This window comes from Notolabrus celidotus, chromosome 16 (assembly GCF_009762535.1).
Source record: "Notolabrus celidotus isolate fNotCel1 chromosome 16, fNotCel1.pri, whole genome shotgun sequence".
Classification (NCBI taxonomy): domain Eukaryota; kingdom Metazoa; phylum Chordata; class Actinopteri; order Labriformes; family Labridae; genus Notolabrus; species Notolabrus celidotus.
Genome location: NC_048287.1, coordinates 31,206,148 through 31,233,641, shown reverse-complemented (window position 1 = coordinate 31,233,641; position 27,494 = coordinate 31,206,148). Strand labels below are relative to the sequence as shown.

At 42.9% G+C, this 27,494-nt stretch overlaps 1 protein-coding gene across 1 annotated transcript in view; it reads left to right on the top strand.

Annotated features, from left to right (window-relative positions):
• The window catches only part of LOC117828348 (protein MTSS 1-like), a 34,944-nt gene extending 7,705 nt beyond the window's left edge, over positions 1-27,239 (top strand). Inside the window, exons 3-13 of the mRNA XM_034705387.1 lie at positions 1,111-1,202; positions 1,410-1,484; positions 1,761-1,772; positions 14,538-14,695; positions 16,054-16,161; positions 16,242-16,339; positions 17,772-17,997; positions 23,782-24,033; positions 24,309-24,476; positions 24,568-24,724; positions 25,094-27,239. Coding sequence (XP_034561278.1) covers positions 1,111-1,202; positions 1,410-1,484; positions 1,761-1,772; positions 14,538-14,695; positions 16,054-16,161; positions 16,242-16,339; positions 17,772-17,997; positions 23,782-24,033; positions 24,309-24,476; positions 24,568-24,724; positions 25,094-25,743 — 1,996 coding nt within the window. The 3' untranslated portion in view covers positions 25,744-27,239. The remainder of the gene's footprint in view (positions 1-1,110; positions 1,203-1,409; positions 1,485-1,760; positions 1,773-14,537; positions 14,696-16,053; positions 16,162-16,241; positions 16,340-17,771; positions 17,998-23,781; positions 24,034-24,308; positions 24,477-24,567; positions 24,725-25,093) is intronic.
• The last annotated feature ends 255 nt before the right edge of the window (positions 27,240-27,494 follow it).

The window sequence follows — 27,494 nt, the reverse complement described above, 5'->3', positions numbered from 1 at the left end:
CGGAGGTAAAATGAATCAGAATTTAAGAAAGAAGAAGAAACGTACTTTATTAATCCCCAGGGGGGAAATTCAATTTTTTCACCCATGCTATTTTGGTCATGCTACACATACAGGTTTTTTTTTGGTATATACATACAATCATGCACACACATGCAGTGAACATGCTTAGGGAGAGATGTCAGAGTGAGGATGCTGCCATCAACCAGCGCACCCAGAGCAGTTGGGGGTTCGGTGCCTTGCTCAAGGGCACCTCGGCAAGTGAACCAGCACCTTTCCAGCCACAAGTCCACTTGCCAAACTTCGTCCATACTGGGACTCGAACCGGGGACCCTTCGGTTCCCAAGCCAAGTCCCTATGGACTGAGCTACTGCCACCCCAAAACTCACTAAATTTAAATAAATGAACAAGATAATAGATAACAAAAAAATGAAAGATTAAATAGAGTAAAATATTACAATCCTGAGAGGTAATTCATAAAAATAACTGGAATTAAATAAAATCAAATTAATAAAAAAAAAAAAATTAATTCACAATAAATTGATAAATAAAAATGAGGTGAATAAATGAAATATAAATGTGTATCTAAAATAATTAAAATGAGAGTGTTTTATTTTGAAAGAGAGTAAAATTGGTTAAGATAGAATCAGACTAAAGGAAGGCTAAAAAGGCAGCTCTTCAGTTTGATTTTAAAAATGTTAAAACTCAATATAAACCACGTTCATCTGACAGGGCAGGTATGAGTCTTATGTGGAGGTTTTAAAGGAAGAAAATGGAGCTTTGAATGCAAATGCAAGACACAAAATTCTTCTGAAGCATTTTTGAAAAATATTTTATGTCTTATTTCAGGATAATTATGGAGACTAATTTCTGTTTGGCAGATATTTTTACTCATTCCAATCAGAGACGTCATAATATGATTTTAATATTTTGGTAAAAGATCTTCTTGTATCTTGAATTATTTTGTTCCATTCAAAGAGCAGCTTTATTTCTCGCCTTGTTTCGGGGTCTTTCTTTTCGATTCAGTGGTCGCACAGCTTTAACCGTGTGTGTGTGTGTGTGTGTGTGTGTGTGTGTGTGTGTGTGTGTGTGTGTGTGTGTGTGTGTTTGCAGGGTGTTTCTGGACTGTCTGATCAACCCTCTCCAGGAGCAGATGGAGGAGTGGAAGAGAGTCGCCAACACTCTTGACAAAGACCACGCCAAAGGTTCACAAACACATGAAACACTCACTGACACACACACACACACACACAGAGAGAGAGAGAGAGAGAGAGAGAGAGAGAGAGCATGAATACAGAGAGAGAGAGAGAGAGAGAGAGAGAGAGAGAGAGAGAGCATGAATACAGAGAGAGCTGACGACACGGCATGAATCTGTTTCTGTGGATCTCACCTGAGTGTGTCTTTCCCTGCAGAGTACAAGAAGGCCCGTCAGGAGATCAAGAAGAGATCCTCTGACACTCTGAAGCTGCAGAAGAAAGCAAAGAAAGGTTTGAAACTTAACGCCTACAGTACGAACCATCGCTTGATTACATAACATCATCATAAAGAAGTCCTTCAGAGAGGCTTCAGCATGTGTAATTACTCTCTCTGAATGTTTGAGTCAGTTCTAATTGAAGGGTTTGTGGTTTTCATGGGATGATGGTGAAGTGATCTAACGTGATGAAGACTGTGTGAGAGTTTCAAAGTTAACATCATGTCTTTCCTTTCCCAATAATCTGCTCCTCCTCTCCCTGCGATGTCCCATCATGCTCCACTCCGTCCAGCTGATGTATTTGGTAAGTTATGAAAAACTCTCAGCTCTTATTATCTGATTATCAGAGTCAATGTGTTAACTTCCACTGGATCCGCTCCATTGTGTTCCGGCTGCGTCTCTGATCCGGCAAGACTTTCTTCTTCTTGCCGGATGCCGGAGCACGACGCATCAATCTCAACAGAGCAGATGGAGCGGGACAGGAAGTCAGGTTTCACCAAAACAAAATGAAAACATCCGGTTAATTTTCAGAATAAAACACTCTGTGTTATCACCAGATCGTATTTCACTTAACTACAACAACAAACCAAAGTCATGATGAGCGGAGCCAGGCCTGGAGTCAACAGGTCAGAGGTTTTCAGAGGACCAGAAAGACAACATGGATGAGGAGAGGAGGAGGAGGAGAATCCTTGATTCAGTGATTACAGAAGGGGAAAACCTCGGTCACATGACTCCAGCTGTCCGGCGGTCCTGCTCCGTGCTGAAGTCTGAAAACACAACTGGTGGGTGTTGACGGACCGGACATGGATCTGGTTGAAGTCCAATGTCAGGGATACAACATCAAAGTGCCCCAGGAATAATGACCTATTCTGCAGCCCGTCAGCAGGGGGAGCTGTAAATCTCTTGGCTTCACCTTGATCCAAAACCACAACATCCATTATACCAAACAGTCTTTGATCCAAACTTAGACTTTTAAAGGTGTCCAATTCTGGTTTACCTCTACATGTACTACACAATGTGTCCACAGGGGGCGCCAAACCTACACAACGTGGAAGATCCTCACAGCTGCTTTAAATCAAGTGTTATTGGGCGGTTGTTAGATTGTACTTTTGTTCCTTAAAGGTGACATATCATGCAAAATCAACTTTTTAATGGTTCTCTACCTGAAATCTGTGTCCCTGTCTACAAACCCCCTGAAAAGTAAAAGAATCCATTCTGCCCCTGTTCTGATTTCTCCACCTTTCTGTAAATGTGTGCTGAAACCAGCCGTTTCAGTTTTCAGTGTTTTTCTTACGTCACAACGCCATCCGGTCTGTAACAGGAAGTCAGAGCTCGGAGCTTGTTCAGCCAATTAGACTGTATAAAATACAACTCAACCCCTCCTCTGTTTTTCATTCCCTGCACACACGTGTGCTAACAAGGAGCTTAGGAGGGAGGCATGCTAGTTGTAGGCTGTCTTAATAAACACAAAGGTCGGTTTGACTCCCCACGTCTGCAGATTTGAAGATCTAGTGGATGATTTTTAGTTTTCATGGAAAAGTGCTAGCGCTAGTTAGCATAGCCACATAGCTACATGTTGGTAGCTGTGTCCCAAGACACACGTCGACATGCTGACAAATAAAACAACAAGAAACACTAAATCTGTGACCAATGGTTCAGAAAGGTCCTGCTGCAGGCGCCTCTCCGTCAGAATCAGATCCTGGATCAGATTCAGAGGGTTGAAGTAACGCGGGTCTGTGAGCAGCCGTGTATATTCAGCCAACATGTAAACATTAGATCAACGTGCCGGAGAGCCGAGGCCACACCCACTTCCTGAGGGGGCGTGGTCAGAGAGAAAACAGACTGTTCTGAGCAGGGCTGAAGAAGAGTGTTTTTCAGGCAGACCAAAATCTGATTTCAAAGTGTTTTTTGAGCATAAACTTTAAAGACATGTTTTGGGGACCTCTTAGACCAATATATGTTGATGAAAAAAACATGATATGTCACCTTTAATCCAGACGTTGATCCTGATTTTTTGGACCAAAGTTACCTGATTCTACTCAAAAGTTTAGAACATAAACCAGAGATGTAATCCAGATAGTAAACAAGATTGAATAACCTGATCTAATCCGACTTAAGAGGTCCATTTTTCTTCGTTTGATGCTCCAGATTTGATCCAATCCAGCATCTTTAATCTCATCAGGTTGCTTTTGAATAACCATGCCTTGGTGGTCACCATTCATCTTCTCTAGAGAGCCTAAATGTTTGTCTGATTTGGTTTTAATATCAATAATTGGATTGAAAAAGTTAGTAAGAGTGTCATCTGGACACATCTTTTTTTCTCTCCTCTAATAAAGACCTTCAACTTTTTATTTCCATGGACACCTCCAGCTCTTCCACACACATCTGCCTTCTCCAAATCACATCCAGACCTCTCGTGCCGGCTCAAATATGTTCCCACGTTGCTCAAATGTTCGTGTGACTCACATTACTGAAGCCCCAACACAACAAAGACCAGAGAGACACTAAACAAGGGCTTTAAAAGAGGAGCTTTCCACGAGCTTGTTACGTAAAACATCCTCAAGAAACAATGCGGCACGATTTAACCACAACTAAAAACAGCAGAAGGGAGTGACGCATCACACAAGTATTTACAATAACACAGCCCGATATAGACAGACCAATAAATAACACAGCCAGAATTATCTTTACTGCTTCATATATGAGTGTTACAGAAGTCGGCCTGCGAAGAACAAGAAATGTTGGGGTAGGAATGCCACAGATGTTCGCTGGAGAGCTCTCGTTACAGTTCTTCCAACCAGAGAGTATTTACAAGTTTATTTTTAACACTTCAAGATATTAAATCCATCCTGATTTAAATCTGAGGAACAAGAAGAAACTCATCTGAGCGGCTCAACGAGGATGTGGCTGATTTTAGGAGTGACAGAGTCGGTTTGGTTGGTCCAGTAATATCCTCCAGACTGAAATAACTCAACGAAATTTGGTTCAACCATTCATGGGCCCCAGAGGGATTATCAGTCCCAGTTTGGTGTTTCCCATTGCTTTCATGTAGCGCCACCATGAGTTTGAAATGTGTGTATTTTTAAGGGAAATTGCATGAAAATCATTGGATGGACTGCCATGAAATTTGGTACAACCATTCATGGTCCCCAGAGGGATAATCACTCCAAGTTTGGTGTTCCCCACTGCTTTCCTGTAGCGCCACCATGAGGTTGAAATGTGTGTTTTTTTAAGTGAAATTGCATGAAATTCACCGGATGGATTCCCATGAAATTTGGTACAACCATTCGTGGTTCCAAGAGGGATTATCATCTCCAGTTTTGGGTTTCCCATTGCTTTCCTGTAGCGCCACCATGAGGTTGAAATGTGTATTTTTTTTAAGTGAAATTGCATGAAAATCATTGGATGGACTGCCATGAAGTTTGGTACAACCATTAATGGTCCCCAGAGGGATAATCACTCCAAGTTTGGTGTTCCCCACTGCTTTCCTGTAGCGCCACCATGAGTTTGAAATGTTTGTTTTTTTAAGGGAAATTGCATGAAAATCAATGGATGGACTGCCATGAAATTTGGTACAACCATTCATGGTCCCCAGAGGGATAATCACTCCAAGTTTGGTGTTTCCCATTGCTTTCCTGTAGCGCCACCATGAGGTTGAAATGTGTTTTTTTAAGTGAAATTGCATGAAATTCACCGGATGGATTCCCATGAAATTTGGTACAACCATTCGTGGTTCCAAGAGGGATTATCATCTCCAGTTTTGGGTTTCCCATTGCTTTCCTGTAGCGCCACCATGAGGCTGAAATGTGTATTTTTTTAAGTGAAATTGCATGAAAATCATTGGATGGATTCCCATGAAGTTTGGTACAACCATTCATGGTCCCCAGAGGGATAATCACTCCAAGTTTGGTGTTCCCCACTGCTTTCCTGTAGCGCCACCATGAGGTTATTTTTAAGTGAAATGGCACAACAATCACTGGATGGACTGCCATGAAATTTGGTCGAACTGTGATGATCTCAGTTATCAAAATTTGTAATCAAACGATATCTGACGTGTTCTGATTTCTGTTTGTAGTCCCATTTGTGTTTCAGCTGGCATTGGCTGTACGCAAAGAACTACAAAAGGAAAGTAAGGCAACCCTGGGACCCGTTGACCTTTACTGTACGACAATCTAGCTAGAATTCAAGCATATAAAGAGACAGCTGCGTACAAAGACTGCAAATACTCAGCTCTTGGATGACGTTCGGCGACACCTGTCTTCTCAAACTGCTTCTCAGATGCTAAACAATGGCAGCACATTGAAGCAGAAGGCTACAGCTACACCAGAAGACCAAGAAAAAGACTGGCTGAATTAGCGTGCTTAGCTATTGGACGTCTGGACCTTGAAGTTATTCCAATAAAGAGAGACTTCATTGTTTGGAAAATATGAGAAATGTGCAATCTTTGGCGATTAGACTCACTCTTGTTGTCTTCATGTACTTGAAGAAGAAGTGAGGCCAAGATAAGGATGGGATACCCCCCACAGTGGAGTCTAGACTCTGGTGGTGGTGGTGGATGCAGGATGAGCCGAGGATCTGGACATCAGAGTAGGCTTGCAACGCTCGAACTGAAAGGAGATTTAGAGGGCGCCTGAAGTCGTGTTGTTATCGCCTGGAATTGGCTAACAATGCTAACAACAAAACAAGCTAACGGTTAAACTACTGCCTGAGTTGTTTCAAACAGGAACTAGTTTGACTCTGATCTGACGTCAATCCGTGCTCCAGCGTCAAAGGTCAATGGAACTCACTATGGGTTCAGGAAAGCCGGGGAGAGCAGGGTGCAAGGGTGGCTCTTAAAGAGACAGTAACTGGAGTTAAGACATCCCACTTAAGAGGTTATTAGGACACACTTTAACGGAAATTCCTTTGCTTTTGGAGCCATCCCCAAGTGGACGCTCAAGGAACTTCAGGTTTTTGTACTACATGTTTTAGTACCAAAAGCTGTGGCTTGGACGATACAGAAGCTGCTTAAGTCAGTGGTTGAGGTGGCTTTAAGCCAAAGGGGGACCCTGGAAAATAATGCAACAGGTCTCAAACTGAAAGGTCAATTCAGGACAGGTTGGTGCTGCACTCACTGTCTCCAGTTTGAGCTAAAAGAAGCTAAGGTGCTGTTATGAAACAGACGAAATGCAATGGTTCTTTCAGGGAGGAAGGATGTCCTAACAACGTGACCTCAGTGTGATGTTAGGACAGCAGAGCATAATGAGCCTGAGATGACTCACATTTGGAGTATTGTACCACTTAAAAAGAGGATGAGGCGAAAGGATGAGTCAGAGTCATTGTTTGGCTCCGCCCCCCTGAACCACACAGAACCGCAAGAAAACACCAAAACAAGCCGTCTGCTTTTAGAACCAGTCGTTCCAGTCTGGTTCATGGTTCTAAAACCAGTCTTATTATGAGTGGAAACAAGAGCTCGTTGTTCCCGCCGACAAAAGACTTGACGGGTTCCAGCTTTGAATCGAGGCTTTAGGACTAAACAAACAGGACCCGGGATCGAACCCAGAGGAACCTCAGATGTGGTCGAGATGCTTTCGAGGCTGTTATTACCAAACCAGAGAGAGAGAGAGAGAGAGAGAGAGAGAGAGAGAGAGAGAGAGAGAGAGAGAGGAAACTCCCTCTGCAGCTATCATGAGGGAAAGAGAGGGAGGAAGAGGGGAAACATCTGCTGAGCTGGAATGGATTTACAGGAGAGAGAGAGAGATGGAGGGAAGACGAAGGACAAGATTTCTAGATGAGAGAGACACGAAAGAATCTACTATTTTCTCTCTCCTGATTTCTGCTGATATCTGACATTTAAAACATGAAGCCCTGCACCTTTAAATGTAGATGTGTATCAGGGTAATCTGGCATCCCTCAAACAAATATTCTCTGGCTTAAAGCTCCTGCAAATCAAGATTAGAGATAAGAGCATGTAAAGAACAAAATCAAGAAAGATGGGAGTTTAGATTTTGTCCACAGGGGGCGCTAAAGACAACACAATCCTAGAGTTCGACAAAGGACGCTCTCTCCTACAACCCCAAACAGGATAACGTCCAAATTCCACCAGATCCTTATCAAGTCTGTCTCTGATCCGTCACAGCACAAGGTCTGATAGGTTTCTATTCTAGTCAATGTGTTAACTTCCACTGGATCCGGCAGGTCGGAGTCCTCCGGATCAGATACGCAAGACTTCTATTCTTGCAGGATGCCGGAGCACGACGCATCAATCTCAACAGAGCAGATGGAGCGGGACAGGAAGTCAGGTTGTCACCAAAACAAAATGAAAACATCCGGTTAATTTTCAGAATAAAACACTCTGTGTTATCACCAGATCGTATTTCACTTAACTACAACAACAAACCAAAGTCATGATGAGCGGAGCCAGGCCTGGAGTCAACAGGTCAGAGGTTTTCAGAGGACCAGAAAGACAACATGGATGAGGAGTAGGGTTGCAAAGTTCAAGGAATTCTCAAAGTTGGAAACTTTCCATGGGAATAAACCAGGAATTTAGTAAATTGAAGGTTGGCTCTTAATAGGGAACTTAAATATAGTTGGGGAAAATATATTTGAGCATAATCCTGACTAAAACAACCAGATTTCATGCAAGTACAGTTGAATATCTCTGCTATTCCTCAATCACATGCACATAGCATATAGCTGACTGCAGGGCTATTCAGACCACGCCCCCTACATGCACTGTGCATTCCTCCATCACATGATGCACAGATGATATCTATTTTGGATGGATGTCTGCTTATAACAGCAAATATTTATGCTTGGGTATGATAACTTTCCATTAAATTACTCTCAATTCCCATGGAAAGATTCCAATTTGGAATACTTCCAAAATTCCCCAACCTTAACTTCCCATTGAAATCTGGAAATTTTCCATCCCTTTGCAACCCTTACGAGGAGAGGAGGAGAATCCTTGATTCAGTGATTACAGCGGGGAAACCTCGGTCACATGACTCCAGCTGTCCAGAGGTCCTGCTCTGTGCTCAGTTCTGAAAATGCAACCAGTGGATGTTGGCGGACACGGATCTGGTGGAAGTCTGATGTCAGTGTTATAGATCAAACATTAAGTCACATGAATTGAAAATGTAAATAAACTTGTATTGAAGCCCTGAAGCTGTTGGGCAACCAGAATTAAGGCCTACATTTGTGTCCTAGTTCGATTAAAAAAAGACTTCCTGGATCAGGGTTCACACTGTAATGGTAAAATCGGTTCCTTTGTGGTCAACTGCCCGAGACGCCCCATCTCTTGACCCCTCATCAAGACACTAGGTCCCATTGTGTTTTAAATTGTGCCCTGATGTAGATACCTGCAACAGACAAAGGGTGTGAAACACACCTTGGGGGGCGGTTCTCAGGTATAAATGTTCAAGCTTTCCCCATGTTCGAGGTCTTTCTTCATTCCAACCGCTCGGGTGTTGACTGACCTTTTCTTTGCAAAGAAAATAAAACCTTGTCGGCCGGCAGAAGTCTCTATTGCAAAAACTTCCACAACACCACGCGTCCTGGAAAAACTGGAAAACACCAGTACTGGAAAACACCTGGAAAATGGGAGAAAAAGTAAAATGTCCTGGAATTTTTTTCCAACATGACTGCGTGCGACCTGACAATGTTAAAAAAACACATCCTCATTCAACAGTTGTGGCCATTTTTGTCATTCAGATCTATTTAGGTCAATTTATGCTCTGATTATTATTATAATTTATTTATTTCAGTAAGGCAGATTCCAGATTCCCTTGCAGGCTCTTTTGTTTTTTACTTAGCTAATTTTCAAATTTTTGAGAAAAGAGAAAGCCGAGATGAGAGTTGCCCATCATTGTTACTTGGTTGCACGAATGAAGTGCTGTACATCTGCGGTTGCATTATTCTATAATTAATTTGCCATCATTTTTAAGCATGTAAGAGATGATTTCATGGATAGCCATAGACTGCACGTCGTTCAATGTAGACTTCTACTGAGAGGAACATATTAGACTATTTAGGAACTAAATTAGGAACTCAATTTAGACTGTCATACCAGCTTGATCTTCACTGAAAATGTCCTTGAAAATGATCTCTGGAAAAGAGTGGGAACCCTGCTGGATGAAAGAGACAATTTGTTTGATTTTCTCTGCATCATAAAAGCACTAAAATCAATCTGTTATTGCTCCATGTTGGAACCAGTCCATTAATCCAGACATCTTGGGAATAATTGTCCTATTTTATGTAATTCTTTTGAGCTAGCAGAACCTAAAAAGCACAGAAACAGCTGATCTCAGCTTTAAATGCGTCCACATTGGAACAGCTCAGGGATGCAGTGTCGGTCCCTTGCATGTAAAGCGCTCTGATTTCCTGAGAGCCTGTAAAAATACCGACCGAGTGCAGGACAGAAGAGGAGGAAATGAAAGAGAAGAGCACGGAGAAACAAAGTTGGAGAAACAGACACAGAGAGAGAAAGAGATGGAGAGATAAAGGAAGAGAGGAGAAACACAAACAGGGAACGTGAGATGGATTTTCTCCTCTTGGCATCGTGCTCGTTGGATTCTTTGGAAAACCTGAAATGACGTTCCCGCCTCTTTAAGAACCACTCAGCCTTCTCCTCCTCCTGCTGCTGCTGCTTCTACTGCCAGGAAAAGTTCATTTGAATTGTGACAGAACTCCGATCTCTCCCCCCGTCTATCAAAACCAAACCACAGAACCTGACCCTGGATCTGAGCGAGGGGAAACTTTAATTACATGTTGAGGAGCCGCTATAGAGACGATTAGATTTCCATATGATCGTCTTAAAGAGGAGGAGAAACCCTCGAGAACAATGAAGGAGTGATTGCAAATCAAATGTATGGAAGGCCAAAGAGGAAAACGTACAACAGAGATTTAAAGTCGTTGATTTACAAGAATAAAGTCGTAAATTTAGTCCACAGCTTTTATTTTGAAGGGGAAGATCAGAAGAGCAGCCAGTCCTCAGCTCTGAAACGAAGAACGTGTTTTGTTTTGTATCTGTCATGTAGCACATTAGCACCACTTTGTCATTAGTATCAGGATCTGAAATGGTTCCACAAGAACCTGAGTCTGTTATAATGAAGCTTCTGTGGCTGCTGAGATCCCCCCATACGTTATTTTACAAACAGATTCATCAGAGTCTTTAATTACAACTTCCTCCTCATACATTTAGATTTTTTTAAAGTTGTGTCTTTGGGCATTTTGTTTGATCAGACAGCTGAAGAGAGAAAGGAAGTGTGGGGAGTAGAGAGTGAGGGAAGACCTGCAGCACAGGGTCGTAGTGGACTATAGCCTCCATAAACAGGGGGCGCGCTGAATCCGCCAGGCCACACAGCGCCCCAAATACAGATGTTATTCTGGAAAATTGGCGACTGTTATCTCATAAATGTATAAAATATGAGTCTATTCCAAACCTCAACCTCCGGTCATAAAATATGAAGCCAATACGGAAGAATTAAAAACTGCAGTTCCATGAGTGTCCACTAGAGGCTGGCTGCAGAAGAACCCAAACCACACACACACCCATTCAAAGAAGACGATCTTTACAGGAGAGATAAACATGTTTACAGCCTGGTTCAAAAAACAGTTTTGGTCTGAAGAGCTCATTTCTCCATCAGCACACACTGTATGGGGGGAATATTTTTATAACTGGCCATTAAATTTACGAGTTTTGCCCAAATAAGGGCGTGGCTGACTTGGTTGACAGGCGGGAACACTGTATCAATCAATCTCAATCAATCAATCTTTATTTGTATAGCGCCAAATCACAACAAACATTATCTCAAGATGCTTTTACAAACAGAGCAGGTCTAGACCACTCTATGTCAATATATATCTAATCTATTAGAATATACATCTAAAAAAGAAATGTTCATCAGAGACGACAGCTTGGCCATAATTCTCCTGTCAGCCACCACCTCCACAGGGTCCAGGACTGAGCTGGCCTTCTTCACCAGTTAGTTCAGTCTTGCTCTCCTGTATCCTGTCCGCCCACAGCAGGTGAAATCCTTCCAATGTGGCGTTCATGTCCGGTGTTAGCTCTGTTAGCATGATGCTACTCTGGTGCTGTGTTAGCTCGTCCACCTTATCGTAGATACATCTTACATTCCCCATAACGGTGGGTGGAAGGACAGGTCCATGTCGCCTTTTCTTAGCTTGCACCTCAATACCAGCACGTCGTCCTTGCCTCCTTCTCCTCAGCTCGCAGGGAACATCGGGCCTAGTGTCGTTTAGCATCGACATGCTACGGGCAGCTAACAGCTGATCTCGTATGTAAACAATGTTACCATGGATACATGCAGGACCTCCGGACACAGACAGGAACAAAAATAGCAAAAACACCACTGCAAACGTAGACAGTTTGGTGTCTATGGCCAACAAATGAGTCATTAAAAGACATGACTGTAGCTGTTAGCAAGGAGGCTAAAGGCCCGCCTCTTTATGTTACACTAACTTGACAGCAGCTAGGTTGAGTTCAGGATTTCCAATATGGCACCCGACGACGATCGGCTTCAAACAGATGGATGATGTCACGGATACTACGTTAATATATTATACAGTCTGTGGTTTATTCTCTTCAGATTCTGACCTTTTCTCTTAAAATTTAAAAGTTTATTCCAAAAGTTGTCTGACTGTTTTCTCTACGAGTAAATTATTGTTACATTACTACTTTAACCCTCCTGTTATGTTCGTTCCTTAGGGACAGCAATAATGTTCCTGGGTCAACTTGACCCGGAGCATATTGAATGATCCAAAAGTCTTAAATCTCATTATTAACTCCATTACTAACCATTTAAATCAATATTTAGTGCAATTGTGTTCTTTAATTGAAAGGAATGTATTTGATTGGGATTAACCCCTTGAGATGGTCCATCTCGTTTTAGAGGGGGTCTCCAAATTTAATTCTCAAAGATGTGCAATGCAAATGTGTGAAATGAACCAGTTTCATTGTATATGTGGTTTACGCTTATTAAGACAAGCAGAAGAAGTTTCATAGTGTAATAATACTTTAAATTGTTTTTATGTTTTTAACTTTAAAGGTGACATATCATGCAAAATGGACTTTTTAATGGTTCTCTACCTGAAATATGTGTCCCTGTCTACAAACCCCCCGAGAATGAAAAGAATCCATTCTGCCCCTGTTCTGATTTCTCCACCTTTCTGTAAATGTGTGCTGAAACCAGCCGTTTCAGACTTCCGTGTTTTTGTTACGTCACAACAATATCCGGTCTTTAACAGGAAGTCAGAGCTCGGAGCTTGTTCAGCCCATAGACTGTATAAAATACAACTCAACCCCTCCTCCGTTTTTCATTCCCTGCACACATGTGTGCTAACAAGGAGCTTAGGAGGGAGGCATGCTAGTTGTAGGCTGTCTTAATAAACACAAAGGTCGGTTTTACTCCCCACGTCTGCAGATTTGAAGATCTAGTGGATGATTTTTATTTATCATGGATAAGTGCTAGCGCTAGTTAGCATAGCCACATAGCTACATGTTCGTAGCTGTGTACCAAGACACACGTCGACATACTGATAAATAAAACAACAAGAAACACTAAATCTGTGACCAATGGTTCAGAAAGGTCCTGCTGCAGGCGCCTCTCCGTCAGGATCAGATTCTGGATCAGATTCAGAGGGTTGAAGTAACGTGGGTCTGTGAGCAGCCGTGTATATTCAGCCAACATGTAAACATTAGATCAACGTGCTGGAGAGCCGAGGGCACATCCACTTCCTGAGGGGGCGTGGTCAGAGAGAAAACAGAGTGTTCTGAGGAGGGCTGAAGAAGAGGGTTTTCAGGCAGACCAAAATCTGATTTCAAAGTGTTTTTTTGAGCATAAACTTTAAAGACATGTTTTGGGGACCTCTTAGACCAATATATGTTGATGAAAAAGAGCGTGATATGTCACCTTTAAAAAGGGTCAATTTGACCCGCAACATAACATAACATGAAGTTTTTACACATTTTCATTGCACTCAAAAAGTCTCTGAGGAAATTTCTACAACCATTCTTTTAACATTTAACTTGTTTTGTCACCATTTTCACATTTTAAAAGTCAGAAACTTAGAATGTACGATGTTCCCTCTCAGGGCCTCTACATAGATGTAATCTGATGTGATCTTTGGCTCCACAGTTGTTGTTTTTTTTCACACTTTTAAAACAATGCACATCAAAAACTCAAAATCTGCTTCAACCCTGCGCTCAGTTTAAATCCAGCTTTCACGAGGAGTACATTTAAAACATTAGATGAAACATAATCCTCTTATGACCCGTCTTCTTTAATTTCACTGAGTATTTAGTAATCAAACCTCTTCGCATGATTAAAAACCACATTAATGACGATGTGGTGCGCGTTGGCTGGATGCTCGTGGTCGGCTCCTCGCCTCAGAGAGGAAAAACTGGTCGCTCTTTAAAGTGTCGTAATGGTTTGTGGGAGGTTGAAGCTGTTGTTTTGGAGTGATTAAGTGTTTTTCGGGGCTCTGAACAGACTGTTCTCTTGCTCTGTGACTGAAGTCTTGTTTGGTAAAGATACAATTTCACAGCTAATAAGCACTCTGTGGTCTGACGCCTCTTTTCCTCTCTCTCTGTTTCTCACCGTCCACCTTCAGACATCTGGATCAGGATGCACAAACTAAAGCAGATACTATTCCTGTATAATTAAGAGTCCCTGCTCACCTGGAGATCAAGTCTTTGTCAGTGACAAGATGTTAAAATCTTAAAGACAGTTCTCCACTCTTGTGCAAGTTTTTGGCCTCTTTAGAGATCATTTTTGGATACTTTTTTGTCTCTTAGCGGTTCTTACAAAACTTTTAAACATCATATTGAAGCTTAACTCATAATTTTTAATCTCTTTTATGCTCTTTTACCAAACACACTTTAAAAAACAGGCTTAAAATGAGTTTATTGTCACTTAAAAGAAGATAAATGAGGCAGATAAGACTCATTTCTTGAAGATACATTCATTTCAGTTTCCTCCTTCTGTGACAGCTTTCCAAGTATCCAGTGTGTTTGTCCATTTTCTTGTTGTAAGTAAACGTGTGTGTGTGTTTCTGTGTGTTTGCACAGGCCGTGGGGACCTGCAGCCTCAGCTGGACAGCGCCATGCAGGACGTGAGTGATAAATACCTGCTGCTGGAGGAGACGGAGAAACAGGCGGTGAGGAAGGCGCTGGTGGAGGAGAGGAGCCGTTTCTGCTGCTTCGTCTCCATGCTGAGGCCGGTCGTGGTCAGTGTCACACAGCACTGCATTAAAATAATAGACATGACTCTGTAGTGGAAGTCACTGCATTAATAAACAGACATGACTCTGTAGTGGAAGTCACTGCATTAATAAACAGACATGACTCTGTAGTGGAAGTCACTGCATTAAAAACAGACATGACTCTGTAGTGGAAGTCACTGCATTAAAATAACAGACATGACTCTGTAGTGGAAGTCACTGCATTCAAATAACAGACATGACTCTGTAGTGGAAGTCACTGCATTAAACACAGACATGACTCTGTAGTGGAAGCCACTGCATTAAAAAAACAGACATGACTCTGTAGTGGAAGTCACTGCATTAAACACAGACATGACTCTGTAGTGGAAGCCACTACATTAAAAAACAGACATGACTCTGTAGTGGAAGTCACTGCATTAAAAACAGACATGACTCTGTAGTGGAAGTCACTGCATTAAAAACAGACATGACTCTGTAGTGGAAGTCACTGCATTAAAACAGACATGACTCTGTAGTGGAAGTCACTGCATTAAAAACAGACATGACTCTGTAGTGGAAGTCACTGCATTAAAAACAGAAATGACTCTGTAGTGGAAGTCACTGCATTAAAAACAGACATGACTCTGTAGTGGAAGTCACTGCATCAAAAACAGACATGACTCTGTAGTGGAAGTCACTGCATTAAAAACAGACATGACTCTGTAGTGGAAGTCACTGCATTAGAAACAGACATGACTCTGTAGTGGAAGTCACTGCATTAAACACAGACATGACTCTGTAGTGGAAGTCACTGCATTAAAATAACAGACATGACTCTGCAGTGGAAGTCACTGCATTAAAAACAGACATGACTCTGTAGTGGAAGTCACTGCATTGAAAACAGACATGACTCTGTAGTGGAAGTCACTGCATTGAAAACAGACATGACTCTGTAGTGGAAGTCACTGCATTAAAAACAGACATGACCCTGTAGTGGAAGTCACTGCATTAAAAACAGACATGACTCTGTAGTGGAAGTCACTGCATTAAAAACAGACATGACTCTGTAGTGGAAGTCACTGCAATCAAACAGACATGACTCTGTAGTGGAAGTCACTGCATTAAAAACAGACATGACTCTGTAGTGGAAGTCACTGCATTAAAACAGACATGACTCTGTAGTGGAAGTCACTGCATTAAACACAGACATGACTCTGTAGTGGAAGTCACTGCATTAAAACACACATTCACAACGTTTTTTAATCAGGGATTTATTTGAGGAGTTGTTTTGTTGATGTATTTGTTGTGTGTATGTTTGTGTGTGTGTGTGTGTGTGTGTGTGTGTGTGCGTGTGTGTATGTGTGTGTGTGTCTGTGTTTCAGGAGGAGGAGATGTCGATGCTGGGAGAGATCACTCACCTTCAGACTCTCACAGACGACTTAAAGACTCTAACTATGGACCCTCACAAGCTGCCTGCCTCCAGTGAGCAGGTACGACCCCCCCCCTTTATTCTCTCTTAGAACCCTTCATGCAGCATCAATGTCTTCATCCTCTTTCCGTCTCTTCGCAGGTGATCGTGGACCTGAAGGGCTCCGACTGCACCTGGTCCTACCAGACTCCACCCTCGTCTCCGAGCACCACCGTATCCAGGAAGTCAAGCATGTGCAGGTTAGTTACTAAGGCTTCAAATTCTGCCCTTCATCACAACAAACCTCCAAAACAAGCGGATCATTTTATCCTGTCTGGACTCTGCTGCCCTCTTGTGGCCAAGAGCGGGAACTACAGATAAAAAAACTCAGCTCAGCACTTTTCCTTTTCTGTCTTGAGATCGTTGTTGCAACCCGATCAGGAGTGTTCTAAATGTTTTTTTCAAGGCAGCAGAGAGTTTTAGCTTTGAGGGATCACAGAAGGACAGTTTGTTGGTCTCGCTCCCAAAAACTAGTCCTGTGAAGCTCCCTGTGGTCAGGCAGGACTCAACAAGCTTCTGCTCCAGTTACAGGAGAGACAAAGAGCCTGTTTTGAAATCTCTCAGGTTTCCCTTTGAGTGATATTAATTTAAATCACGTTGTTCCAGAGGCAGAGAGGAGCTCTGTTTATAGCTCTAATGATCACTGAGGGGGAGAGGTGGGGCGGAAGTAGAGGTCATGTGTTGTATGCTTTTTTGAACAACAAGGTCTTGAGTTGTTTTTTGAATGATTGAAGTGAGTCAGAGTTGTGGATGTTTGGAGGGAGAGAGTTCTAGAGAGCCGGGGCAGCAATGGCAAAGGCTCTGTCCCCCAAGGTGTGGTGTTCGGACTTGGTGATAGGGGGACAGGAGATTGGCATCTGAAGATCTGAGGCGGCGAGACGGGGAGTGGCGTTTGAGGAGGTCGGTCAGGTATGAGGGGGCGAGGTTATTGAGGGCTTTGTAGGTGATGAGCAGGATCTTGAGGTGGATTCGGTGCTGTATGGGGAGCCAGTGGAGGTGCTGAAGGATGGGTGTGATGTGTGCACTGGAGTTCTGGAACGTATTGGAGTTTTTTGAGGTCAGTGGAGGGGAGGCCTTAAAGGATGCTGTTGCAGGAGTTGCATTAAAAGTATTCTCCCAGTAGAAATCTAAAGCCGAGCAAGACCAGAACATATGACCATGGCTGGCCGGTGCCTGATGACACCTGTTGCAAAATGGGTCAATATCTTTGAAGATTCTTGATAGTTTAACCTTTGTGAAGTGGGAGCGGTGAATAATCTTGCACTGAATCAGTCTGTGTCAGATCCACCTCCCAAAGTGCTTTGATGGGGTTTAAGGAGACTAGCTGTAAATAATGTATCTGGTTATAGATATGTGACATTAATCCTTTCAAAACAAGAACAGGTTTCAGGAATGAGTCCAATTTTGAGTCAATGGGCTGATCAGGAAATTGAGGGAATCTATTTTTGACAAAACTGTGGATTTGTAAATATCTGAAGAAGAGCTGCTTGGGTAGAGTTTTCAGATAACTGTTGAAAAGATGCAAATGTGTACAAGTCTTTGAAGGTCTGGGACTGTCACCTTCAGGTCCACTTTGCAGCAGCTGTAAGTCACCGGATCTTTAAACAGTCTCTCTCCTCTCTCGTCCTGCAGCAGCCTGAACAGCGTGAACAGCAGCGACTCCCGCTCCAGCGGCTCACACTGCCACTCCCCCACCTCACATTTCCGATACCGCGCCTCCTCGTCCTCCTCCTCCACCGTGCTCCCGCAGCAGACGCCGGCCCGCCTCTCCTCCGTCTCCTCCCACGACTCTGGCTTCATCTCGCAGGACGCCTTCCAGTCCAAATCGCCGTCGCCCATGCCTCCGGAAACCTCGCAGGTAAGAAACACGTGCACCAATCAGGAGAAGGGGAAAAACAGCAGGTTGAATATTCTTGGCGTTGACAGCCGACAGAGACGAGACAAACACTCTGAAAGAGTCAAATAAGGCCATCAGTATGCACACACACTTTCATTATATTCGGATCCACGCTTCTTCCACAAGTGAGGTCAGAAATCCCTGCAGGTTGCTAGGATACTGCGTGCTCATTAGCTGAAGCTGCTGTGTGAGAGTGTGTGTGTGTGTGTGTGTGTGCTGAGTCACCCTCAGGGCCCACAGGGTCTCATGCAGCTAGACATCAAGCTGGATTATTCCCCACAGGGTTTCCTGAGCTCTCGTTCGAGGGTGTTAGAGTGGTCAACACAAACTAAGACAAACATCACTGAGTCATTTCTGTCGTGTGTTTTTATTTTGTCCAACTCAAAAACAAAGATTTTAGAATTTGAAAGCAAAGAAGAAGAGCAGATATTTAGTTTTGGGGATCAGTAGTAGTGAAAGTGAGGCAGCTGTGATCCAAATCGATATAAGGTGACCTCGAGTTTCAAAGTGTCGGTGAAGTTAAGATGTGCTTTGATTTAGGCGCACGATAACCTGCATTAGTTCAGTTTTTAAGGTGCCACGTGGAGCTTTTGAGCGTCAGTGTTTCATCTAGAAAAGTTGCTTTTTCCACCAAAAGTACCCAGAACTTCTTTCAGGAACTATAGGTGCATTTGGACCAAGAGTTCCTGGGTCTTTTAGCTCCCTTTTAGTTTTAACTACTTCCCCCTGAACTAAAAGGTTCCTGGTCCCCCATTGTTGTCTGAGTTTCGACAACAGGCTGAAGTCCCGGGTATATTGTGTAAATCAGGCCAGTGACGTATGGAGGAAAAAAAAGTAAATGCACTACACCACCAGACCAGTAGAGGGCAGTAACACAAAGAGGAATGCCATTCATCACAGATGACACCATAGAAGCAGACGGACAGGCAGGTATCATTATGAGCAACACAACAGTTAGCCTGTTAGCATGAAGAGACTCAGCTGGTCTGTTTTAGATGGTGCTATATTTCATCACAGATGGATTCACTGAATCAACACATGAGAGGAGATAAGCGCGAGTAGCAAAGACGTTTCAACACGGCTTTAAAATCCTTTTGAACTCAAAAAGCCGTGATCGCAGAGATCGGCCGGTGTTTTGGTTTAAACAGCGACCCTGTTAACTGGAGACTCTTAGCCGTATGCATCCCTCATAAACGTCTTTAGAAGATCATTACATATCTGATGAGGATATTTTGAAATCTTAATAAAAACTAAACTAGTTTGCATTCCCAGGAACTCCCTCTGTGTTTCAACAGCTGTGTAAACTCCACAAACACTGACACGTTCAGCTGAAGGTCTCCAGTTTACAGGGTCACTTTTAAAAGCGGTACACCGGGAGGAGAGACGCATTCACGGTGGGCTGAGAGAAGACTACTGTTACAAGCTGCTAAATCAAGAGAATCACAGCTTCTTCTTTTGAAAAGTACACACACACACAAAAAAGATAGAACAAATAAAAACTAATGAAAGAAAGAGAAATCAAGAGAATCACAGATGAAAAAAACAATGACTGTTAATGGTTTTTGGAAAAAATTAAAAAAAAAAAAAAAAAAAAGAAAAGAAAAATTGAAAAAACGAATTTTGAATAAAAAAAAATTGAAAATTTTTGAAAAAAAATTTAAATTTTTTTTTTTTTTTTTAAATTTTAAAAAGATTCTTGAAAAAAAAAAAATTGAAAAAAAAATTGAAAAAAAAAATAAAATTTGAAAAAAAAATTGACAAAAAAAATTTGACAAAAAAATTGACCCTGTCAAAAAAATAGATTTTCCTCAAACTTGAAATCGTGCTCCAAAAGCAGAAAAACATGAAAAAAAGTGAAAATGTGGTGCCTGCGGTGAAAAACATGGAAGAGTAAGTAGTTAGTAGTCAATGGTAAAAATGTAAATTGCATAGCTAAAAGCTGCATTGCACGTTAGATTATGAATATTGTATGGTTAAAAGGTATATTGCATGGTGGACAATGAGAATTGCGTCATAGGTAATGTCAGAAACCTTGGAGTGACCTTTGATAGCAGCTTATCCTTTGACAGACATATTAATAAAACCATCCAGTCTTGCTTTTATCACCTTAGAAATATTGCCCGTATCAGATCCATGCTCTCTTTTAATGACACCCAGACCGTTATTCATGCTTTTATTTCTTCTAGACTAGATTATTGTAACGGGCTTTTAACAGGTTTAACACAAAAATCTCTCAATAGATTACAACTGGTACAAAATTCAGCAGCAAGACTTTTAACTAGAACCAAGAAGAGAGAGCACATTACTCCTGTTTTAATGACCCTACACTGGCTGCCCATTGCTTTTAGAATAGATTTTAAGGTTTTACTTATCGCTTTGAAGCACTTCACGGCCTGGCCCCCGAATATATATGTGATCTGCTGTCACCCTACCAGCCCGGACGCAGCCTCAGATCCTCAGGCAGGAACCTCCTTAAAGTTCCCACTACAAAGCTGAAGTCTAAGGGTGAGCGAGCGTTTACTGTGCAGGCTCCTCGACTGTGGAACGACCTGCCTGAGGATCTCAGGCGAGCTGCATCAGTATCTTCTTTTAAATCACAGCTGAAAACACATTTTTATCGAAAGGCCTTCCTGTAATATTGTTTTATCCAAGATGCTACATTTATTTTGTATCTATTTTTTATTCACTCATCGTTTTATTGTTTTACTGATTTTAATTGTTTTATTGTTTTAACTGCTTTTAGTAGTTTCTCTTTTGGTTTTTCTGCTTAAATTGTCTTGCCAGCCCATATACCCCCCCCCCCCCCCCCCCTTTGCTTTGCTCTCTTTATTGTGGTTTTTTATGATGTTAAGCACTTTGTAACGTCTGTTTTGGTAAGTGCTTTATAAATAAACTTTATTATTATTATATTATAATGTATATTGCAAAAAAATAATGTTATTCACACTGGTTAGAAAACTAAAATGCACCATCATGAGGAAAGGAAAGGAGCAGGGATGATGTTTCCTGGGTGGTGGGATGTGTGTGAGGTCAGTGCATATTCAAGTTTAGTGTGGTCACACCTCTGGGGCTGAGACCCGTGTCACCACTAGAGGGCGACATTGTAAAAGTAATGTTAAAATAGAACGTCTAAAATTAAAAACAATATTTAAAGACTGTGTGTTGAATTTGATACGTATCAGGGATTAATTGGGTGTCACAGCTCAGGGATGTTTGAAGTGTTTCGTACCCCTCGTGTGATCTGAACTTTAACTCGTCCTTAAAATAGAGCTCAGGTCGTCGCTCGTGACCCTCCAAATACACCAGGACTGAAATACACTTCATGAAGCAGGATGTTTTATCCGTCTCATCCCTCCTGCTGACTCTGTTTCTGTTATTCTGTTATTGCTTCTTCTTCTGTTACGCTGCTACTTCTGCTACTCACATGCTTCTCGCTGACTGTTTGTCTGATTCTCACTGAGACTCTGTTTTTATTACTAACCTGTTCATGCTTCTTCTTCTTCTGCTTTTTTCTGTCTGTGTTTTTGTTCCTCTGCTCTTCTTCGCTTCGTGCAATCTTTGTGTGTGCGCTCTGCATGGCTCTGCTGCAGTCGTGTGTGTCTCCTTTACCTTCTGAGTGTGTCAGTGAGGACTCTTCCTCCTCCACTTCTTCTTCCTCCTCACCCTCACACAACGAGCCCCGCACTGGGCTTGAACAGGTGAACATATACATGTGGGAACACACTCCTGCACACACACACACACACACACACAGCACACACACACACACACACACACACATAAATCTGAAAGGTGTTTTAGTGAAGCCAACGTTACACTCCGGTCTGTTGTTTTGTGTTTTGAAGGTGCCACGTGGAGCTTTTGAGCGTCAGTGTTTCATCTAGAAAAGTTGCTTTTTCCACCAAAAGTACCCAGAACTTCTTTCAGGAACTATAGGTGCATTTGAACCAAGAGTTCCTGGGTCTTTTAGCCCCCTGAACTACTTCCCCCTGAACTAAAAGGTTCCTGTGCCCCCATTGTTGTCTGAGGTTCGACAACAGGCTGAAGTCCCGGGTATATTGTGTAAATCAGGCCAGTGACGTATGGAGGAAAAAAAAGTAAATGCACTACACCACCAGACCAGTAGAGGGCAGTAACACAAAGAGGAATGCCATTCATCACAGATGACACCATAGAAGCAGACAGACAGGCAGGTATCATTATGAGCAACACAACAGTTAGCCTGTTAGCATGAAGAGACTCAGCTGGTCTGTTTTAGATGGTGCTATATTTCATCACAGATGGATTCACTGAATCAACACGTGAGAGGAGATAAGCGCGAGTAGCAAAGACGTTTCAACACGGCTTTAAAATCCTTTTGAACTCAAAAAGCCGTGGCAGAGATCGGCCGGTGTTTTGGGTTAAACAGCGACCCTGTTAACTGGAGACTCTCAGCCGGATGCATCCCTCATAAACGTCTTTAGACCATCATTAAATATCTGATGAGGATATTTTGAAATCTTAATAAAAACTAAACTAGTTTGTATTCCCAGGAACTCCCTCTGTGTTTCAACAGCTGTGTAAACTCCACAAACACTGACACGTTCAGCTGAAGGTCTCCAGTTTACAGGGTCACTTTTAAAACCGGAACACCGGGAGGAGAGACGCATTCACGGTGGGCTGAGAGAAGACTACCGTTACAAGCTGCTAAATCAAGAGAATCACAGCTTCTTCTTTTGAAAAGTACACACACATACAAAAAAGATAGAACAAATAAAAACTAATGAAAGAAAGAGAAATCAAGTGAATCACAGATGAAAAAAACAACGACTGTGAATGCTTTTTGGAAAAAATTGAAAAAAAAAAAAAAAAAAAAAATTGTAAAAAAAAAATTGTAAAAATAAAATTTTAAAAAAAAAATTGTAAAAAAAAAAAAAAAAGATTTTGTTTTTTTTTACAAAATAAAACTTTGACAAAAAAAATTTGAAAAAAAAAATAAAAATTTGACAAAAGAAAATTGACCCTGTCAAAAAAATTAATTTTCCTCAAACTTTAAATTGTGCTCCAAAAGCAGAAAAACATGAAAAAAAGTGAAAATGTGCCTGCGGTGAAAAACATGGAAAAAGCAATGAATGAATCAACACAAACACTGACACTTTCAGCCGAAGGTCCCCACTTTACAGGGTCACTTTTAAAACCGGAACACCTGGAGGAGAGACGCATTCACGGTGGGCTGAGAGAAGACTACTGTTACAAGCTGCTAAATCAAGAGAATCACAGCTTCTTCTTTTGAAAAGTACACACACATACAAACAAGATCGAACAAATAAAAACTAATGACAGAAAGAGAAATCAAGAGAATCACAGATGTGTGTGATGTTATTGTGGACGGAGGGCGGAATAAAAACACTGAGGTTAATCTACCAATCAGACACATTCAGCAATGCAGGCCCCGCCCCCTGAAAGCCCGGGACCTTTGAAAAGTACTACCCCAATAGCAGGGGCTTTTCAGGGGGGAGATCATCTACCCCTGAACTAAATTTAGACCCTGGGTCCACCGGATGAAACGCACTTAGTTCCTGGGTAAAGTTCCCCTGGTTGAAATGCACCTTAAGAAGTCTGTGAATTTAAATGCGATCCATCATGGTCTAACCCATGAGCTCTGACCGGCTCCATGTGGCACCTCCACCTCCCCTCCTGTCCCGTTTTCATGTCACGACCGCCATCTTTGATTTTTGTTGTTCTCCATCCTCCACTCACCCTCAGTTATCGAATGGTTTCGACCATCACGCTGCCCTCTGTCTGCACGGAGTGGTACTGCAGGCCCCGGACAACCACCTCCACCTCCACCCTTCATACTTCACCTACTCCTCCACCTCCTCCACCACCTCTCCCATCTCCTCGCCCTCCTATTCGTCCGTGTCTCCCACCTGGCCGTGGGGTCGTCGGGAAGACCTCCCGCCTCTCAGTCCCTCGGGGTCGGGAACGATCCCGTCATCAAAAGTCCCTTCCTGGAAGGTTTGATCCCACATCTCCCTTGATGTCCTCCTCCTTTAACCCTCCTTTCATTTTGCCTTGTTTGTGTCCTGTCATCCCTTTCTTTCTTTTCTTACTTTGAAAGCAAACACTAGCTTACTTAGCTCACTGCAGATATTGTGTGCAGCTGAATTTGAACTTAAATTAAGCGTGCAAACATGACTAAATGTAGGCCGTAATGATTAAACATCAAGTCAAACCATGAACACTTGCAGGGTCTGAGGTTGCATCACTCTTAAGCTTGTCCGTCTCTGTAGGACTGGGCCAAACCGGGCCCATACGAACAGGGAATGGTCAACACCCTGAAGAGAAGCAAGGACAGGAGAGACACTACGGATCCCAGCAGCCACCAGGGCGCTGATGTCACCACACCTGGAGAGGAACCGCAAGGGGTCAAAGGAGGCCACTCTGTCACATCGGCAAGGGTAACATCCGCTCACATGGCTTAGTTTAAAGTTAAACTAACTGGTGTAGTTTTAATAAACAGTGGAGTCACTTTTGTCCCGGCTCTGGCAGGAGGACAGGGAGGCCCACGAGGAGCTGGCAAGGGTGTTGGCTAAAGGCCTCCGGCTGGACATCCACGGCTCCAGCAGAGACTCGCTGCAGGGCTCGAGCGGCTACAGCAGCCAGACCCACACGCCCTGCTGCTCAGAGGACACCATCCCCTCACAAGGTGGGTGCACACAGATGAGCTTTGCAATCCCACAGAGAAATGGAAGACCAGTAACTGTCATGTTTTGCAAGGTAAAATGACTGGTTTTGCTGATGCAATCTTTGCCTTCCAGTTGCAAAACAGCGTCTTTCAGTGAGCGTATGTAGTGGATTTATGACGCATCACTGTGTAGACATCTCGCTGCTGCCAGCTGAAGCAATTCCATTTTTGCATCCAATCAACTAGTCCCTAAAATATGTCCACATCAGGCCAATCTTGGACTCTGATCAGCTTTCACACCATGTCTTCAAAAAGAGATGTAGCGTAAGCAACAGAAGCGTGTGGACAGATGTGTCGTTGTGTGCTAAAATGTCTTTCTGCTCCCCTCAGTGTCCGACTGCGACTACTACTCTGTGGGAGTGGATCCGGATGGCGAGCAGCACCAGTCATCAGACTTTGATAAATCCTCCACGATCCCGAGAAACAGTGACATCAGCCAGTCCTACCGCCGCATGTTCCAGTCCAAGCGCCCTGCGTCCACCGCCGGGCTGCCCTCGCATCCATCTGCCGTCATCACCCCTGGAGTCGCCACCATCCGACGGACACCGTCCTCCAAACCCAACCTGCGGCGGCCCTCTGGGGGCCTCAGCTTGGGCCCCATCCCGATCAAGCCCCCCATGATCCCAGTGAAGACCCCAACTGTGCCTGATCACCCCGGTTTCCCCAGCAGGTCGTCATCAGAGGACGGATACGCGCCTCGAACTCCGCTCAGCCCTCCAACCACCCCTTTGACGCCAGGCAGCAGCAGCGTGTCACAAAAGCCCGGCATATGGCAGACCCAGCACACGTGCGAGGGGTCGGATCCCCCGACGCCGCCTCCGCAACCGAGCGGTCGGGTAGAGTGGGACCGCGGGTATCTCCCAGAGCTCCTGGAGGAGACGGAGTACAGCGAGGTGGAGGACTATCTGGTGGCTATTCGACGAGGCGTCAGGCTCAAGAAGGCGAAGACCAATGACCGATCGGCGCCAATTATTCACTGAGAGTGGAGAGGTTGACTTGAGCCGGTGTGCGTCCCTGTCTTTAAAAAGGGACACACAACGGTTTGCATCAAGTGAACAGAAACAGGAGCTATGACATGAAAATGGACGGCAAGGAAAGGTGGAGGTGGAGGTGGAGGTTGCCTACAGACCCTGATCAAGGATCATTTAGAGAATTTCCCAATAACACTATGAAGGAGTATTGGATGCAGGTAGATGGTGCGATGAGCTTATTACATTATTGCCAAATTTGAGAAAAGGTCAAAAGTTTCTGCACCTTCACTTTTGGGCCAAAGAGAAATTGGCAACATTTCTTTGTAGTTTGAAGAAGACAAACCGAGCTGGATGTGGAGAAAAGCGCCAAGTATTCAGTTTCAGATCTCTAAAGGGAATGCATCTGACAAATGTGCATCAAAGTCAGAGGTATCTTGGTTTAAAAGCATCCAGAAGCAGAATCTTGCAAGGTTTGCGCCAGTCCAACAACATGCTGAAGTGAAGCTTCTTGAAATCGCCAAGAATATCCCCGACAGTGCCAAATCTCCCGGCTTTGCGAGGCAACTGAAGCACTTCAACTTGCAAGAAGCTGCAGGTTTCTTCTCAAACCCCTGGTACCGCACTTCCAGTCAAGTTCCCTCCGAGGTCACTGATCCAAAATCTTTCATCCAGGGAAACATCAAAAGAGAAGGTGTTGAAGGACACCATGGAGAGTTGTACGAGCTCACTCTTGCAGCGGGGACACTTAAATTGAAGATTAGGTAAATGTTAATGTGTGCAGTATTGGGGAAAATGAGACGCTACACAATGTAGGGGAGAAGTTCTTGAAGAGATAAAAAAACGAGCTGGAAGGAGTGATGAGTATTTTCAAAAGATCAAATCTTAATTTGTATGTACATATTTATATTTCCACGTGTTTGTATGTTCTGTTTGTCATACGTTCCTTTCACGTCCCTCCACGGTCTCCCATTTCCATTTAAGGTGCCAAAAGCCTGCGTGCTGAATTTAACCTCTCTGATATAGTCGAATGATTTTCCTGTAAAAACGTAGATAGAGGGTTCACAAACTGAGAGAGTATTTATATCTGTAGAGTAGCGTGTTACAGAATGGTGAAACCATTCAGGATCGTTTGGTTGTTGCAGATATTAAAACATACAGTAGATTGACCTGCGCCCCGATGTAAACTCACAACACAGCTTTTAAATGAGATTGGATATTTAAAGCTGAGATCACCAAGCAGTGGTTAGTGTCAGCAGTGGCCATCAAGAACAGAAGACGGCAACAACTTTACAGGAAGAGGTCTGAAAACGTATTAATGTCTTTGAATTCTCTGGACTAAATATACATTTGAGTTTGGATTGGCGGGTAGTAACTCTTTCAGTGATGTGGATTTTGTTATTGCATTTAAAAGAGGGTTAGCCACTGAGAGAAAAAAACAATGGAGGCGATGGGGTCATTAAAAAAATATTTGGAGGCCAGGTATTTTTCAGTAAAATCAAGTTAGATCAAAGGCAGAATTATGAGATTCTGGCTTTGATCTCAGAATTCTGAAATTCTGAGATTACAGTCAGAATTCTGAGAAGAAAAGTCAGAATTCTGGGTTTGATCTCAGAATTCCTAAACTCTGAGATCAAGGACAGAATTTGAGAATTCTGGCTTTGAACTCAGTATTCCAGAATTCTGAGATCAAAAGCAAAATTCTAACATTCTGTCCTTTGATTTAAAAATTCTGGAATCCTGAGATTGAAAGCAAAATTCTG